At 44.3% G+C, this 17,242-nt stretch overlaps 1 protein-coding gene across 5 annotated transcripts in view; it reads left to right on the top strand.

Moving 5' to 3' along the window:
* LOC139532265 (voltage-gated inwardly rectifying potassium channel KCNH7-like) overlaps positions 1 to 17,242 on the top strand; it is a 95,963-nt gene that overhangs the window by 50,960 nt on the left and 27,761 nt on the right. For 4 of the 5 annotated variants that reach the window (XM_071329668.1, XM_071329665.1, XM_071329666.1 and 1 more), the window contains 5 exons: positions 6,413 to 6,838; positions 10,850 to 11,088; positions 11,580 to 11,740; positions 11,981 to 12,180; positions 14,822 to 15,074. In XM_071329668.1, the coding sequence (XP_071185769.1) occupies positions 6,413 to 6,838; positions 10,850 to 11,088; positions 11,580 to 11,740; positions 11,981 to 12,180; positions 14,822 to 15,074 (1,279 nt within the window). The remainder of the gene's footprint in view (positions 1 to 6,412; positions 6,839 to 10,849; positions 11,089 to 11,579; positions 11,741 to 11,980; positions 12,181 to 14,821; positions 15,075 to 17,242) is intronic. The other variant, XM_071329667.1, reaches the window with a different exon arrangement.

Raw genomic sequence — 17,242 nt, 5'->3', positions numbered from 1 at the left:
TGCCTTAATCAGCATCCACGGCGCCCGGGAAACAGTGGGGTAACTGCCTTGCTCAGGGGCAGAATGACAGATTTTTACCTTGTTAGCTTTCGGTTACTGGTCCAACGATATTACCACTAGGCTGAAACTCAAGGGGCTTGTTTTAATAAGTAAACCGGTGAAGGTGTATATCACCCGTAGGGGGGGGATCAGGACAGATTCTCTTACCAGGGCTCAGGGATACACTCTAGTTACACACAGGTTAGAGGTCATCCTCACCATCCTGTCTGCCTGTCTGTCTGTCCTCCCCGTGGAGAGTGTGTGTGCGCAGTACACCAACGCCTCCTTGTGTTGGTCCCTATGGGGGAGGATGAGGGAAACCAGGATGCCTGTGTGTACTCCTGCCTGCGTGCTTGCCTGTCTGTATGTGCGTGCGTCTGTGTGTCGCTATGGCAGAGCTGGTTGACCTTTAAGATCTGTCAGGGCCACTTTGTTCAGAACAGACAAGGATGTTGCTGTTCTACTGATAATGTGTATACCAGTGGCGGTTGGTACCATTTAAGATGGGGGAGGATGATTCTTTTTTTAATGAGCATGGCCTTATTTCTATTACAGCATATTGGATGACTGTCATTCATATTCCATTCACCCAGTTCAATGTAACATCGATAAGTTTAGGCTACTACATGATACTGTACCCATCATGAGGTTGCTACAACCTAGCCGATGAACTCAAGTTCACAACGTAGGTGCATAGGCCGAGAGAATTTTGAGTAATCAAGGTGACAGACAGTGACACATTCAATACCGCCTTGCAAACTCTTGCCTACAGCTAGCTAATCTAGGGTGTAGTCATTAGTCCAGCAAATGCAAATGAGAGTTTCTGTTGGACAAATTCAGGTACGTTTATCCCCATTTTGTTCCGTTTATGAGACGTTTTTCAACAGAATCGGTGGAATGAATACACACCTGATCACACGCAAACAGTTCACTTTCGTAGCAGCCACATAAAAACATCATGATTTTTGCTTGTTGTATATAAACTCAGCAAAAAAAGAAATCTCTTCTCACTGTCAACTGCGTTTATTTTCAGCAAACTTAACATGTGTAAATATTTGTATGAACATAACAAGATTTAACAACTGAGCCATAAACTGAACAAGTTCCACAGACATGTGACTAACAGAAATTTAATAATGTGTCCCTGAACAAAGGGGGGGTCAAAATCAAAAAGAACAGTCAGTATCTGGTGTGGCCACCAGCTGCATTAAGTACTGCAGTGCATCTCCTCCTCATGGACTGCACCAGATTTGCCAGTTCTTGCTGTGAGATGTTACCCCACTCTTCCACCAAGGCACCTGTAAGTTCCCGGACATTTCTGGGGAGAATGACCCTAGCCCTCACACTCCGATCCAACAGGTCCCAGATGTGCTCAATGGGATTGAGATCCGGGCTCTTCACTGGCCATGACAGAACACTGACATTCCTGTCTTGCAGGAAATCACACACAGAACGAGCAGTATGGCTGGTGGTATTGTCATGCTGGAGGTTCATGTCAGGATGAGCCTGCAGGAAGGGTACCACATGAGGGAGGAGGATGTCTTCCTTGTAACGCACAGTGTTGAGATTGCCTGCAATGACAACAAGCTCAGTCCGATGATGCTGTGACACACCGCCCCAGACCATGACGGACCCTCCACCTCCAAATCGATCCCGCTCCAGAGTACAGGCCTCGGTGTAACGCTCATTCCTTCGACGATAAACGCAAATCCGACCATCAGCCCTGGTGGGACAAAATTGCGACTCGTCAGTGAAGAGCACTTTTTGCCAGTCCTGTCTGGTCCAGCGACGGTGGGTTTGTGCCCATAGGCGATGTTGTTGCCGGTGATGTCTGGTGAGGACCTGCCTTACAACAGGCCTATAAGCCCTCAGTACAGCCTCTCTCAGCCTATTGCGGACAGTCTGAGCACTGATGGAGGGATTGTGCTTTCCTGGTGTAACTCGGGCAGTTGTTGTTGCCATCCTGTACCTGTCCCGCAGGTGTGATGTTCGGATGTACCGATCCTGTGCAGATGTTGTTAAACGTGTTCTGCCACTGCGAGGACGATCAGCTGTCCGTCCTGTCTCCCTGTAGCGCTGTCTTAGGCGTCTCACAGTACGGACATTGCAATTTATTGCCCTGGCCACATCTGCAGTCCTCATGCCTCCTAGCAGCATGCCTAAGGCACGTTCACGCAGATGAGCAGGGACCCTGGGCATCTTTCTTTTGATGTTTTTCAGAGTCAGTAGAAAGGTCTCTTTGGTGTCCTAAATTTTCATAACTGTGACCTTAATTGCCTACCGTCTGTAAGCTGTTAGTGTCTTAACGATCATTCCACGGGTGCATGTTCATTAATTGTTGATGGTTCATTGAACAAGCATGGGAAACAGTGTTAAAACCCTTTACAATGAAGATCTGTGAAGTTATTTGGATTTCTACGAATTATCTTTGAAAGACAGGGTCCTGAAAAAGGGCTGTTTCTTTTTTTGCTGAGTTTATAATTCCTTCTCGCAACTATCTACGCTCTCTCCCCCTCTCACCTTTTCCCTTCGCTTGTGGACTTCAGTGCACAACACATCAGCTGTCTGTGACCAGGCAAAAAACCTTTCCAAGCCAAACCTTCATATCATGACTGCTTACCTCTACACACAGCCTACATTGTTGTCACATCATAGTCAACTAGAACTAACACGTTAGTAAACTCGCTACAATCATGCAGTACAATGTAGTCAGAAAGCATTTTACCAGTTACACTGGCGTGCCCCGGTGGCAATACATTAATAAAACCAAAGCTTACCTTGACTTGGAAGAGTTCCAGTGTTGGATAGCTATAGCCAGCTAGCTAACATAGCATCCCTCTCTGTTTGAGCCGGGTGTTTGAGTAGGCTAAACTAGCTAGCTGCATTTGCTAGCTAAGTGAAAGTGAACGTTTAAAAAAAATACAACCAAATATAGCTATCTCTCGCTCTCGTCTCTCTTGCTTCTCCTTAATTTTGGAAGAAATTAATTTGTTCAAAACTAATGTCTTTCTCTTTAAGACAACTACTCACCACATTTTATACATTGCAGTGCTAGCTAGCTGTAGCTTATGCTTTCAGTACTAGATTAATTCTCTGATCCTTTGATTGGGTGGACAGCATGTCAGTTCATGCTGCAAGAGCTCTGATAGGTTGGGGGACATCCTCCAGAAGTTGTTATAATTACTGTGTAAGTCTATGTAATGGGGTGAGAACCAAGAGTCTCCTAGGTGTTGTATTGAAGTCAACGTACTCAGAGGACAGAAGCTAGCTGTCCTCCGGCTTCAACTTGCCTACCTGGTTAAATAAAGGTGAAATAAATAAAAAAATTAAAAATGCAACCGCTGTGTCAGATTTCAAAAAAACTTTCCGGAAAAAGCACACCATGCAATAATCTGAGTACGGCGCTCAGACACAGAAACAAGCCATACAGGTACCCGCCATGTTGTGGAGTCAACAGAAGTCAGAAATAGAATTATAAATATGCACTTACCTTTGATGATCTTCATCAGAATGCACTCCCAGGAATCCCAGTTCCACAATAAATGTTTGTTTTGTTCGATAAAGTCCATAGTTTATGTCCAAATACCTCCTTTTTGTTAGCGCGTTTAGTTCAAAAATCCAAATTCATGACGCGCAGGACAGACGAAAAGTCTAAAAATGTCATTAAAGTTCGTAGAAACATGTCAAAAGATGTATAGAATCAATCTTTAGGATGTTTTTTACATAAATCTTCAATAATGTTTCAACCGGAGAATTCCTTTGTCTTTAGAAAGGTAAAGGAACGCAGCTACCTCTCACGGGGGCGCGCCTGAGTGAGCTCGTGGCACTCTGCCAGACCCCTGACTCAAACAGCTCTCATTCCCTCATCATGCACAGTAGAAGCCTGAAACACGGTTCTAAAGACTGTTGACATCTAGTGGAAGCCTTAGGAAGTGCAATATGACCCCATATGACCCTTATATTGGATAGGCAAACCTACAAACCTCAGATTTCCCACTTCCTGGTTAGATTTTTTTCTCAGGTTTTTGCCTGCCATATGAGTTCTGTTATACTCACAGACATCATTCAAACAGTTTTAGAAACTTCAGAGTGTTTTCTATCCAAATCTACTTAGCTTCTGGGCCTGAGTAGCAGGCAGTTTACTCTGGGCACCTTATTCATCCAAGCTACTCAATACTGCCCCCAGCCATAAGAAGTTAATGTTCGTTCTATGAGGTATTATTTCTCCAGGTTTGGATGGGTTTGCTTCAGTTTTACCAGTCGTTATGTCATGGCTTTGCTTCAGTTTTGCCCATTTTTTTCATTATTGTCAACAATAAATGTTGTGGGTCACGTGACAAAGCAGCACTGGCCAAGACAGGAAATGACACTCTGGTATTCCAAATCCTCCAACAATACAAACAAATAACGTGAGAGGGTGAAATGAACAGACCACTCATTTGCATACAGTTATTCCAGATGAGAGAGTTAATTTGCACAATAGCAAATGAATCCACACTAGGTGCATTAAATAATTATGTCTGAATAGTTTATTTAGTAACAGATCAGGGGGAGCAACGTGCTCAACTGAGCTCTCATTCTGCAAATTGGCTCCTCCCTGGGCTTGCCAGCAGGCTCAGAGACAGTTTACCTATGTTACCATATGGCTCAAATTAGATGTTGCCACTAATCACAGATACAGGATCAGATTTACCGACCCAACATTGATTAACCGGATCATATAGGCCTAGAAACATCTGACCCTGGATCAGAGATTAGGTACTCCTTTTACCAACTCCCTACAAGTGGAAGTAGCCCAGTAGGCCACATCGACTAATCTATCCACATGGTATGTGATTCTGCCTGATTTAGGTGGTATGTCATCAAGAGTCACAAAACAACACGTTCATTCAAAAAGAGGTTTCTCATGACAATCACTGCCTTGTGCTTCTTTTCCACTTTGAGCAAAGGGCAGTTTGATGAAAGAAATAAAACTGCCTGTGGCCTAATTACCAAAACTTTCAATGAAGATAACTACTGTAGCTGGACATGAATAATGAAAAAGCTTTTTCTCTCTCTGCCCTTTATTTGGTGATTTGCTTTAAAGGGTGTGATATAGTGGAGGGTTGTTCTATTGACCTGTAATCACACAGGGGAGGGGACAGAAGACATCTAATAACCAATTTCATTATAATCACTTAAGCCCTCTGCCCTTCATCCCACTCAATCACAGGGGTCGCCGAGGCGATCCCTGCCAGGGTGCGACTAGGAGTAGGCCTAGATGGTGGAGGAAATAATTGGAAATAGTGGAAATAATGACTTGAATGGACCATCATGGAACATTGACTTGAATGGGGATTGCCATTCTAGTAATTCTAGTTCTATGTCGAAGGCGACCGAAATGGAGCCCTAATTCCATTTCCAAGGCTCTATTTCAGCTTGCTCTTCTCTCCATCTACAATGATTACTTCTCTGCCCTTGGGTGTCGCCACAGTGATAATCAGCCATGAGGAGCAGAGGCAGAAATGTCTTCCCTGGCATTGAAGTGTCAAGCTGCAGAATGAATGACTATATCCCACCACCTCCTACCACGATAATCACCTTAGTGTCATTGAGACTATTATCTGCTCTGTGATATTGATGTTAAAAGTTATCCAGGGACAGGCCATACTCTAACTGGAATAGTGGGGATATTGATGCGATTAAACATTCCTTAAATAGGGTGTTTCCTATGTAGAAGCCCCTACAAGGACATTCCCGTCATATTACTTGTTTGCAATTTGCTGGCTAATACAGTAAGATACTAAACGAACATGTACTTCTTTAAGTATGTGTATGTGGCTAATGGGTACTGTAGTTCTGGAAGGATGGTTAAGACACTGTTCTTCCATCAATATTTCCACGTGACTGATATCCTCTTGGGAGTTCAGCGGTGTTTAGTGTCCAGTGATCGACTCATAAAGAATGAATAGTATGCCTGAGGAGGTTAAGCGACCTGTATATAAATGTATAGTTATCCTCCCTACAGCCAAGCACAAGGGGCAAGCTGATGATGTTAACCTTTGTGTATTTTCATCCATAGAATTAACTTAATGTTATATACAGTATAGACCATATACATGTACAGTATGCATCCATAATAGGCTACATATAGGCTGTTATATACATTCGTTTTAAATAGTGTTAGATAATATTTGAATGCAACATTAGCATCGTGGCTTTTGCAGTAGGCCCCTATACAATATTTACATCCCACTGACTTCAGCTTGAATTTCAAAGTATTTCCTTAGGATTCTATAGGATTCATTCGCTCTTCTAATACATTGATCCAAGCCACCATTTTCTTCATGTCTTCACTTTACTTCCTCTTAACTCCTCCCTCCTTCCTCCTCAGGTGCTATCCCTGGGCGCAGATGTGCTTCCCGAGTACAAGCTCCAGGTGCCGCGCATGGACAAGTTAACCATCCTCCACTACAGCCCCTTCAAAGCGGTGTGGGACTGGCTCATCCTGCTGCTGGTCATCTACACGGCCATCTTCACGCCCTACTCCGCCGCCTTCCTCCTCAACGACCTAGAGGAGCAGAAGAGGAGGGAGTGCGGCTACTCGTGCTCGCCGCTCAACGTGGTCGACCTCATGGTGGACATCATGTTCATCGTGGACATATTGATCAACTTCAGGACAACCTATGTGAATCTCAACGAGGAGGTGGTCAGCCACCCGGCGAAGATAGCCATCCACTATTTCAAGGGCTGGTTCCTCATCGACATGGTGGCTGCCATCCCCTTTGATCTGCTCATCTTCGGCTCGGGATCGGATGAAGTAAGGGAAAACGCTTAGACCCTTTTTACACTGCTAAGCCGAGCTGAATCTGAGTCAAACCGAGCTGTACTGTGCTGTGTTGGCCCATCAGGTGGAACAGTAGCTTTCCAAGTTCTCAACTCTAGAAAAGGAGGGAGGGAAAGACAGAGCAAGAAAGATGCAGGTCAAAAGAACGATTGTTGGACTGCAGTGAGAGGGAGAGATGTGTTCCTGCGTATGAGAGGGACAGAGGAAGAGAGAGAGAAGATTTATCTACTCTGATTACACCCACAGGATGTCAATATCTCAGCCGAGCAGCGACTGCTAAGTGTGTCCCTTGCTGGCACATCACAGAGCGGGACAGGACAGGGTACATGATGTTCCAGAAAAAAATAGATGTCTCCTGCAAAATGATGACAAGTGAGCATGTGTAGGGAGCAGTGGTGTGTCAGAGCAGTGATTTGTCGAGTCATTATTTACCATCAGGTGTCTTGTACTGGAGAGTTGCCCTAAGTCTGGGGCTGTCAGTGAATGGCAGGAAGAGGAAGCGGAACAGACAGACGAGTGGTGACATGCCACAGCGTGTGTCCATGTAATATAGCGTCTCTCACTTTTCAGGAAAAAAGCAGCAGAGGCTACATTTTATGATAACATGTACAGGTTTTTGTGTAAGTCCTGCAGCGACAACCAATTCATCCAATTGAGGTCTGAATTGAATTTGTTGATCATTTGAACCAGGTGTGTCAGTGCTGGGCTGAAACAAAAGCCTGCATACCCAGACAGTAGTTCTACAGGACACAGATTTGCGTAAATGCAACGTAATTCCCTTTTGATGGGCTTTTCTGTCTATGCGTAGTCTTACCTTATTAAATTTAAACATGAGAATAGCATGCTATTCACCCTCTATTTGTTTGAGGTGGAGCTAGAATAAATGAAGGTGTGGAGGAGATGTGTCTACAGATACATCGAATTCTGACCTTTACCACGATGAAACCATGAATAAGGTCTAGCGAATTTACCGGTTCCAAGTGGAAAAAGCATCTACTTAGTTTTTTCTGATAGAAATAATGCAATTTTCCGTGCACTGTAATTTACAACTTCATAGGATCTATCGATAAGAGCTAGGTAAATGAGTAATCCGTTTGGAGAAGGGGATTGTAAATACACAGCCATTGTTTTAGATGATTTTTCCTTATGGTCCCTGGAGACGAATATGAGACCAGCCATATGGAAGCAAACTGAAAATCATATCAACATGGAATGTATATGATTGTTCACAGTGAAATAGGATATAAATCGCTGTGGCGTTATTCAGAATGTTTATTGTGTGCCCTCATAATTTGCACGGATGAAGTGTGGAGACCCAAGCCCATAGGCTTCTGTAGGGCTGGACCTACCGAGTTGATGCATGCGCTTTATAATGTTTTGATTATATGCCCAGGCTTTTCTCTGATTTATTTTACAATTTGTATCATGTTAAATATTAGCCACTACCAGGAGCCACCGTCAGTAATACCCACATGCATTTATTTTTGCATCATTCATTTTCTTGAGGGTCGCTAGCATTAGTGGATCATATCTGGCTAACGTTGTGCAATAATTTGGGACATGAAGCCTATTTGAATCATTATGGAACTCAGAACACACGTAGCAGGTTAAACCTGGAGCCTGGCGCACGGTTCACGGTGACTGGACCGTTGTCATACACTTCCATGATTAGTGAGAATTCGGTTATATTTATACAGGTTATACTTCTAGGTTATATAACTTCCAATATTTCATGAATTGAACTTGAGTATGACAGCTTTCAGGATGAATCAAACCACTGTATTTTTATTCATCGATATACAGTATTTAGTGCGTGAAGACTCTCCAAACATTTTTTTTTATGATTCATACATACTTTCATAACCCAAAAATTTGCCTAAATAATCTACGAGAGTATTTTTTAATCTAATTGGTGCTGAAACGGAGAACAATATGCATAGATGGCGTTCTTTCATTGATCCCCATATTCTGAACCGGTTCTCTTAATGTTTTCTGTTGAGTCTGTCGACAAAATTGTAATTAAAACCTTATCTAAAGGGATATACATATGTACTGAAAACCCCATAGAATGAAAACTCCATGAGAAAATCTGTTGGCCAGCAAGTGTGAGGGTTTTCAGCGGTTGAATTACATTTATACAGAGTGTGCAAGGTAGCCACACCTGCAGGGCGTGTTACGCAACTAAATAAGGTAGGTCTGTATATCAAATACTGATGAGTGCGTAGGAAAGGCGTGTGTAGGAAAGGCATCGATCGTAGGAAAGGCATCAATTCCTAAATCGGGATCGGGGCCCATGAGCGTAGTTAGAAAACCCTGTTGTAGCCGGTAGCCTATGGGATTATGTCTTCTATTTCAGACAGTGGTTGAACATAAACCGTCATGTGCTGTCTGCCTATCAGGGGTTGTGTAGAGTGGACAGGCCAACACAGATGACTAGCCAACCCCATCCCGGACACATTTCATTTACCACCAGGGTCGTTAGGGAGAAGCTTTAGCTCTCCACTCTTCAACTCACAAGCACTGCAGACTTGAGCAAGTATTTTAATCAACCATCAACTAATATACCCTACTAAACCACCCCTTTTTGCACACAAACCCCTCAGTCACTCTGCACATCCGACATTCCAGTCAAGATCAACAGTTACGATAAATTCTAAAAACATGGAAAGAATTTCTGATTGATTTAGGATATGCCCTGTCTGTCTGAGACTGATTTCTCTTCCCGGTTGGGAAGCACACTCTTAGAAAAAAGGGTTCCAAAAGGGTTCTTTGGCTGTCCCCATAAGAGAACCCTTTTTGGTTCCAGAGTTCTACATGGAACCCAAAAGGGTTCTACCTGGAACCAAAAGGGTTCTTCAAAGAGTTCTCCTTAGGGGACAACCAAAGAACCCTTTTAGGTTCTAGATAACACCTTTTCTTCTAAGAGTATAGGAGACAAAAGCTGCTGTAAATGATTGCAGCGATTTAGGGGGAAGATTTGGGTGGATGGGCCGGGCAGTTTGTAATGGAGCTTTCAGAGCCTCAGCAGCAGCATCCGTGTCCCTCAGCAGAGCACATTCACCTGTGACAGAGTCGAGTCAGTGTTGCGCCATAAATCAGACCCCCTTCTATGAGACAAGGAACCATAGTCACTGTCAAATTGAGTCTCATGTGTAAACGAGAGAAGCCCCCTGTAAATAAATGTATACAGGTGCAGAGACCTGGGTGACTGTGGAGTAGTAGTAATGACTGTGGAGTAGTAGTAATGACATCCCTCAGGATATTACTATAATCGTCAGTCCTGATGAGATGGGGAACAAACTATTAGCGTTTCCCTAAGACTCACTTATGCTGTTTGCAGACTGTGTGACGCCAATAAATCCGCTCTTATCTCATGGCAGGCCGTGGTCGTTTATTTATTTTTTGGTCACCGTGTTAATTTAGCTGGGCAGGAACAGAGATGGAGAGATGCCAGGATTAAGGCTGTTTAAATGAAAGTGAACAGAAGGCAGGAGGGGTGGGAGGACAGAAGAGACGTGGTGTTTGCTTCATGCTGCCTGGCTGGAAGACTTGGACGTTCTCTGTCATTTTCTTTATTGTTCTTTAGGAACATATTTTTTTCTGCAGTCATCTTAGTATCAGTATGTAGGCTTGATAAATCCTCCTCACTCCTCATAACAACATTTTAGAGTGATGGAAATATGTTATATTATAATTTATATTATTGCCACTGCTCTCTGCTGGTTTAGACAGCAGTCTATTTTTTTGCAGAGGTCACTTCCATTGACCCACTGTCATATTCAGTGATTTAGAAACTGGAATAAGAAACTGGATTGTGGTCATTCAGCCAAGCTTGATTGTAACAGTGACCTTAAGGGTACCTCTAATAACAACAAATTGCTTCCTGTTGTGGTGCATCCAATTAACAAATAACGTGTCTGCACTATACTGCAACACTCAAACCCCCAGCCAATCACAGCTCTGTTTACTTCTATGTCCCCTCAGACCACCACTCTGATTGGCCTGCTGAAGACCGCCCGGTTGCTCCGACTAGTTCGCGTGGCCCGTAAGCTGGACCGATATTCAGAGTACGGCGCCGCCGTCCTTATGCTCCTCATGTGCATCTTCGCCCTCATTGCCCATTGGCTGGCCTGCATCTGGTACGCCATCGGCAATGTGGAGAAGCCCTATCTGGAGCACAAGATTGGCTGGCTGGATAACCTGGGCGTGTCCATTGGAAAGAGGTACTAGGCAAGATAAAATATACTGAATTACTGAATATCGTAACAATATGTACCATGGACTTGTGCCTCAATGTACCCCAATACTATTTACTGTATCACATGACTCTTTAATAACGATGCAGTTGAATGATAGGAAAGAACGTCATGATTTGTTAATTCAACTAAGAAATATTGGTAAAACCAAGTGGCGCAGCGGTCTAAGGCACTGCATCTCAGTGCTTGAGACGTCACTACAGACACCTTGGTTCAATTCCAGGCTGTATCACAACCGGCCGTGATAGGGAGTCCCATAGGGCGGCGCACAATTGGCCCAGCGTCGTCTGGGTTTGGTCATTGTAAATAAGAATTTGTTCTTAATCTGACTTGCCTAGTTAAATAAAGGTTCAATGAAAAAATGATACTTTCCACAAAATTATGTTGGGATAATACTGTAGGAAAAATACCACGAAATGTATTGAACCATGAACTGAGTGTACCGTCTCACCACCTAGGTACAACTACAGTGACCCCAGCTCTGGCCCGTCCATCAAGGACAAATACGTCACGGCCCTCTATTTTACCTTCAGTAGCCTGACCAGCGTGGGCTTTGGCAACGTCTCCCCCAACACCAACTCCGAGAAGATCTTCTCCATCTGTGTCATGCTGATTGGCTGTGAGTGTGTAGACTGTACTAGGACTGAAAACAGATGGAATCAATGAACGAACAAACAAATGAATACATTATACATATTTCTACAATGAATCACTATTACTGTAAAGCCAAGTAGTACTACTCTATAAGTTATTGTACTACTATATTCCTAGCTACTGATTAATTAAGGGAAATTAGAATATTGCTAACAGTGATGACGACATGATGATCTCCTGTCTGGTGTGATTCTCCCTCTCGCAGCCCTGATGTACGCCAGTATCTTTGGTAATGTGTCGGCCATCATCCAGCGGTTGTACTCCGGTACGGCGCGGTACCATCTGCAGATGCTCCGGGTCAAAGAATTCATCCGCTTCCACCAGATCCCCAACCCACTGAGGCAACGCCTGGAGGAGTACTTCCAACATGCCTGGAACTACACCAACGGCATCGACATGAATATGGTGCGAATAGGGGGAGTGTGTGGGGGTTGTGTGGGGAGGAGGGTGGGGGTGGGTGTGGGTGTAATTGGTTGGGAAGCTGTGAGTGTGCGCGTTTGTGTCTGTGTGTGTATGTGTATGTGTGTGTGTGTGTGTGTGTGTGTGTGTGTGTGTGTGTGTGTGTGTGTGTGTGTGTGTGTGTGTGTGTGTGTGTGTGTGTGTGTGTGTGTGTGTGTGTGTGTGTTAGCGTTATTCTTATGGTGGGATAAGGGTATGCATAATGGTTAAGTCTCAGATTGCTGATTCAGATTGCTGTTGTCCTTCAATAGGTGTTTAATGTTCAGCCCCACAGTTTGACGATGCGGTTATGTTACTGCATTGCTGTGTTTCTCCTACAGTACTTAGCTTCTCTGTGAAGCTGTTCAATGTTTTTTCTGACGTTAAACAACCTTGTCTCCAAGACGGTTCTTACCATTAACACAAAGCCTAGTGTGTTCCCTTAGCGACATGGTTATATGACATTATTATGATCTTGATTAGGATTCTAAACTCTAGAATGAAAGCCATGGATACTGTATGTAAACCGGCTTTTCCCCTGGTGATGTTAACTGTACTTATAGAAATGTGTCTTTTCCATGTCTGCGTCATGTCAAATGGAATGACTTCACCACTCTGGTAAGAGCAGGAGGTACTATGTTCACAGATAATAGTGTTAACTTATTTCCCTCTGAAACGTGTTGTTTTCAAAAATGGCAGAGTGTAGTAAAATCGTAGACCAAGATGTAAATCAAAGAATACATTTATCCATAAAATCCATAACTTCGCCTTTATAGTCTAGAAAAAACAGCATGTTCATTTGAAGGCATGCTCCCCAGTTACTTTTAAATACTGTAGCCTTCTCTAGATCATGTCATGTACACTGAGTATAGAAAACATTAAGAACACCTTCCTAATATTGAGTTGCAACCCCCCTGTGGCCCTCAGAACAGCCTCAATTCGTCGGGACATGGACTACAAGGTGTCGAAAGCTTTCCACAGGGATGCTGGCCCATGTTGACTCCAATGCGTCCCATAGTTGTGTCAAGTTGGCTGGATGTCCTTTGCGTGGTGGACCATTCTTGGTACACACGAGAAACTGTTGAGCGTGAAAAACCCAGCAGTGTTGCAGTTCTTGGCACACTCAAACCGGTGCGCCTGGCACCTACTGCCATACCCCTGTTCAGAGGCACTTAAATATTTTGTGTTGCCCATTCACCCTCTGAATGGCATACATACACAATCCATGTCTCAATTGTCTCAAGGCTTAAAAATCCTTCTTGAACCTGTCTACTCCCCTTCATCTACACTGACTGAAGTGGATTTAACAAGTGACATCAATAAGGGATCATAGCTTTCACCTGGAAAGAGCAGATGTTCTTAATGTTTTGTACACTCAGTGTACATACTGACTTCCACATTGCATGCCAGCCAGTAGTATAACCCTCAGTGCTTCTAGCAGCCCATATTGTCCATCACGGACTGACTTGCATGTGGCTTGCCACAAGGTCGCCGTTTGCATGAAATCTGTGTATTCAAACACAATCACATAATTTTATCTGGTAGTTACCAAGCTGTGAATACTGCCAATGGGAGAGGCACAGACAGCTTGGCACTGCCAGGTTTCCCTCAATGTGGGAGGCTTGGCACACATGTCCAGCGATATTGTACCTGCACTTGCCAAATGTTGTTCAATCTCTCCTTTCCAAAATCTTCTGCTATGATTTTTTCCCCAACTAATGAAAAATAGCCTCTCTTTTTCAAGAAATTTAGATTTTGTATGTAATATAGAGTAAGAATGTTTCATTGTTTCATTTTCCCCTTTTGTGTGTTTGAAGCCTTCCCTTGCCCTTTGGTCCCCTGTGATGTCACAGTTCAAGATTTTCTCCTCTATTTACAGTCATCTCATGACCTTTAACCTGTAACCGAGTGTGGTGTTCAGTCCCAGGCAAATTACTTGTTTTCCAATTGTGGGCATTAATATCATGATACTGAATAATTTAGGTGACATTTTTTCCATTGAAACTATATGCATTTAAGCATGTAGTAATTTAAGTAGTTGAAATACTTGTGTCACTCTGATCCTTAAACTCTAAATGACATAACAGGTTAATTCAGTTGAGGTAAGTCTTTTATTTACTAATTTTTATGATAAATCTGAATCACAGACACTAATGATACCCCACTAAGATAGAAAGCTCCCTCATGAGCACACTTGTGCTAATTATTTGTTAATCAAAGGGAAGATGTGTTTCCATGTTTGTTTCCATGTTTTCCTAGTTTGTTGTGTCTTGTATAGCAGTGTTGGATATCCATCTGTTTACCCCCACCTGCTAGTACTCTGATTAAAGACTATGGAAAGATGCCATAAAAATACCCCCCCTCAAACAGTCACATATGACAATGCAGTATTTCGATTTTGAGAAGAAGACCCAAAACACAATTGGCAATTGTATCAACCCACTCTGGATTCCAAACCATATCTGACTCGCAAACTCAAACCAGACCCACACCCAAAGACATCTCGAGTTAGTTTGACAGCACATCTCTGACAACACCACAGACAAATCCATCCCAGTCCTATCTGACCATTCTCCTATTGCTGTGGCCTGTCTTTTCACGCCCCCAGGTCCTAAAGGGTTTCCCTGAGTGTCTCCAGGCTGATATCTGCCTCCACCTCAACGCGAGTCTGCTCCAGGGCTGCAAGGCATTCCAAGGGGCTACTAAGGGCTGCCTGAGGGCCCTGGCCATGAGGTTCAAGACCACTCACTCCCCACCGGGCGACACACTGGTCCACTGTGGAGACGTGCTTACTGCCCTCTACTTCTTGTCACGAGGGTCCATCGAAATCCTCAAGGATGACATCGTGGTGGCCATTTTGGGTATGCGCTACTCAAATGTTGATGTGGTTTATTGTTTCACATTGTCTATTAATATTATCTTTATTTAACCTGGTAGGTTATTTAATACACTATTTCACAATAACAACCTGATGAAAGGTTGCAATTAAAACCAAGTTTCATTGTAAACTTCATTTGACATTTCAGATGTATTTTGTGCTTTGTGAAAAAGTCCCGAACCAAAATATACGCTAGACACTAGTCACTGCAACAATGACTCGTCTTTTTTATTCATGTCGGGCTGTGGAAGGTGTGCTGCTCTCCAGTAAATTGATATCCTGAAGAATTGGTTACCTATGGCTGTGTGAATACTTCATTACAGGATGTTCACACTACTCAAACACCTCCTAATGATTTCCCTCTGCCTGAAGGTCAGCTTAATCAGGCTGTTTGGAAGAGAAACAATCTTAGAACAGCAGCACTGCAGGCACACTTTCAAAGACTGTTTTTGTCTCTAAACAGTTCAAGCGGTACTGGGAATGAATAGTAACACAGTACAGTTCAGGTGTCACTTCTCATCAAAGTGTGTGTGTGTGTGTGTGTCTCTTGCCTCTCTGTGTGTGTCTGTATATCCTCTGTGTACTGTTTATAAGAGGCTGGTCTCGCTATTCTGCAATGCCTGGGTGGGAAGCTGACATCTCTAATGAGCACAGATTCTCATGGCTCCAAGATTTTCATGCCTCCAAGAACACACTGTGATAGACACTAGCGCTGTATAGGAAGGTTTTATGGCTGGGAGAAGAGAGAGAGAGAGGTAGAGGATGAAGGAGAGAGTGATAGAGGGGAAGATAAAGAGTGGGGGGGGGAGATGAGGAGAGAGAGAGTAGAGAGTGGGTGGAGGGAGAGATGGAGAGAGGGGAAGATAAAGAGTGTGGGGAGAGATGAGGAGAGAGAGAGTAGAGAGTGGGTGGAGGGAGAGATGGAGAGAGGGGAGGATAAAGAGTGTGGGGAGAGATGAGGAGAGAGAGAGTAGAGAGTGGGTGGAGGGAGAGATGGAGAGAGGGGAAGATAAAGAGTGTGGGGAGAGATGAGGAGAGAGAGAGAGTAGAGAGTGGGTGGAGGGAGAGATGAGGAGAGAGAGAGAGTAGAGAGTGGGTGGAGGGAGAGATGAGGAGAGATAGAGAGTAGAGAGTGGGTGGAGGGAGAGATGAGGAGAGATAGAGAGTAGAGAGTGGGTGGAGGGAGAGATGGAGAGAGGGGAAGATAAAGAGTGGGGGGAGAGATGAGGAGAGAGAGAGAGTAGAGAGTGGGTGGAGGGAGAGATGGAGAGAGGGGAAGATAAAGAGTGTAGGGAGAGATGAGGAGAGAGAGAGAGAGAGTAGAGAGTGGGTGGAGGGAGAGATGGAGAGAGGGGAAGATAAAGAGTGTGGGTGGAGGGAGAGATGAGGAGAGAGAGAGTAGAGAGTGGATGGAGGGAGAGATGAGGAGAGAGAGAGAGTAGAGAGTGGGTGGAGGGAGAGATGGAGAGAGGGGAAGATAAAAAGTGGGGGAGAGATGAGGAGAGAGAGAGTAGAGAGTGGGTGGAGGGAGAGATGAGGAGAGAGAGAGAGTGGGTGGAGGGAGAGATGGAGAGAGAGAGAGAGTGGGTGGAGGGAGAGATGGAGAGAGAGTAGAGAGTGGGTGGAGGGAGAGATGGAGAGAGAGTAGAGAGTTGGTGGAGGGAGAGATGGAGAGATGGAGAGAGAGTAGAGAGTGGGTGGAGGGAGAGATGGAGAGAGAGAGAGAGAGAGAGAGTAGAGAGTGGGTGGAGGAAGAGATGGAGAGAGAGTAGAGAGTGGGTGGAGGGAGAGATGGAGAGAGGGGGAGATAAAGAGTGTGGGGAGAGATGAGGAGAGAGAGAGAATAGAGAGTGGGTGGAGGGAGAGATGGAGAGAGAGAGAGTAGAGAGTGGGTGGAGGGAGAGATGGAGAGAGAGAGTAGTGGGCGGAGGGAGAGACAGAGAGAGAGAGTAGAGAGTGGGTGGAGGGAGAGATGGAGAGAGAGAGAGTAGAGAGTGGGTGGAGGGAGAGATGGAGAGAGAGAGAGTAGAGAGTGGGTGGAGGGAGGGAGAGATGAGGAGAGAGAGAGAGAGTAGAGAGTGGGTGGCGGGAGAGAGAGAGAGTAGAGAGTGGGTGGAGGAAGAGATGGAGAGAGGGGAAGATAAAGAGTGT

The sequence above is a fragment of the Salvelinus alpinus genome, chromosome 10 (assembly GCF_045679555.1).
Source record: "Salvelinus alpinus chromosome 10, SLU_Salpinus.1, whole genome shotgun sequence".
NCBI classification, from domain to species: domain Eukaryota; kingdom Metazoa; phylum Chordata; class Actinopteri; order Salmoniformes; family Salmonidae; genus Salvelinus; species Salvelinus alpinus.
The sequence above is the reverse complement of the archived record's forward strand: the minus strand, read 5'-3'. Positions and strand labels throughout refer to the sequence as shown.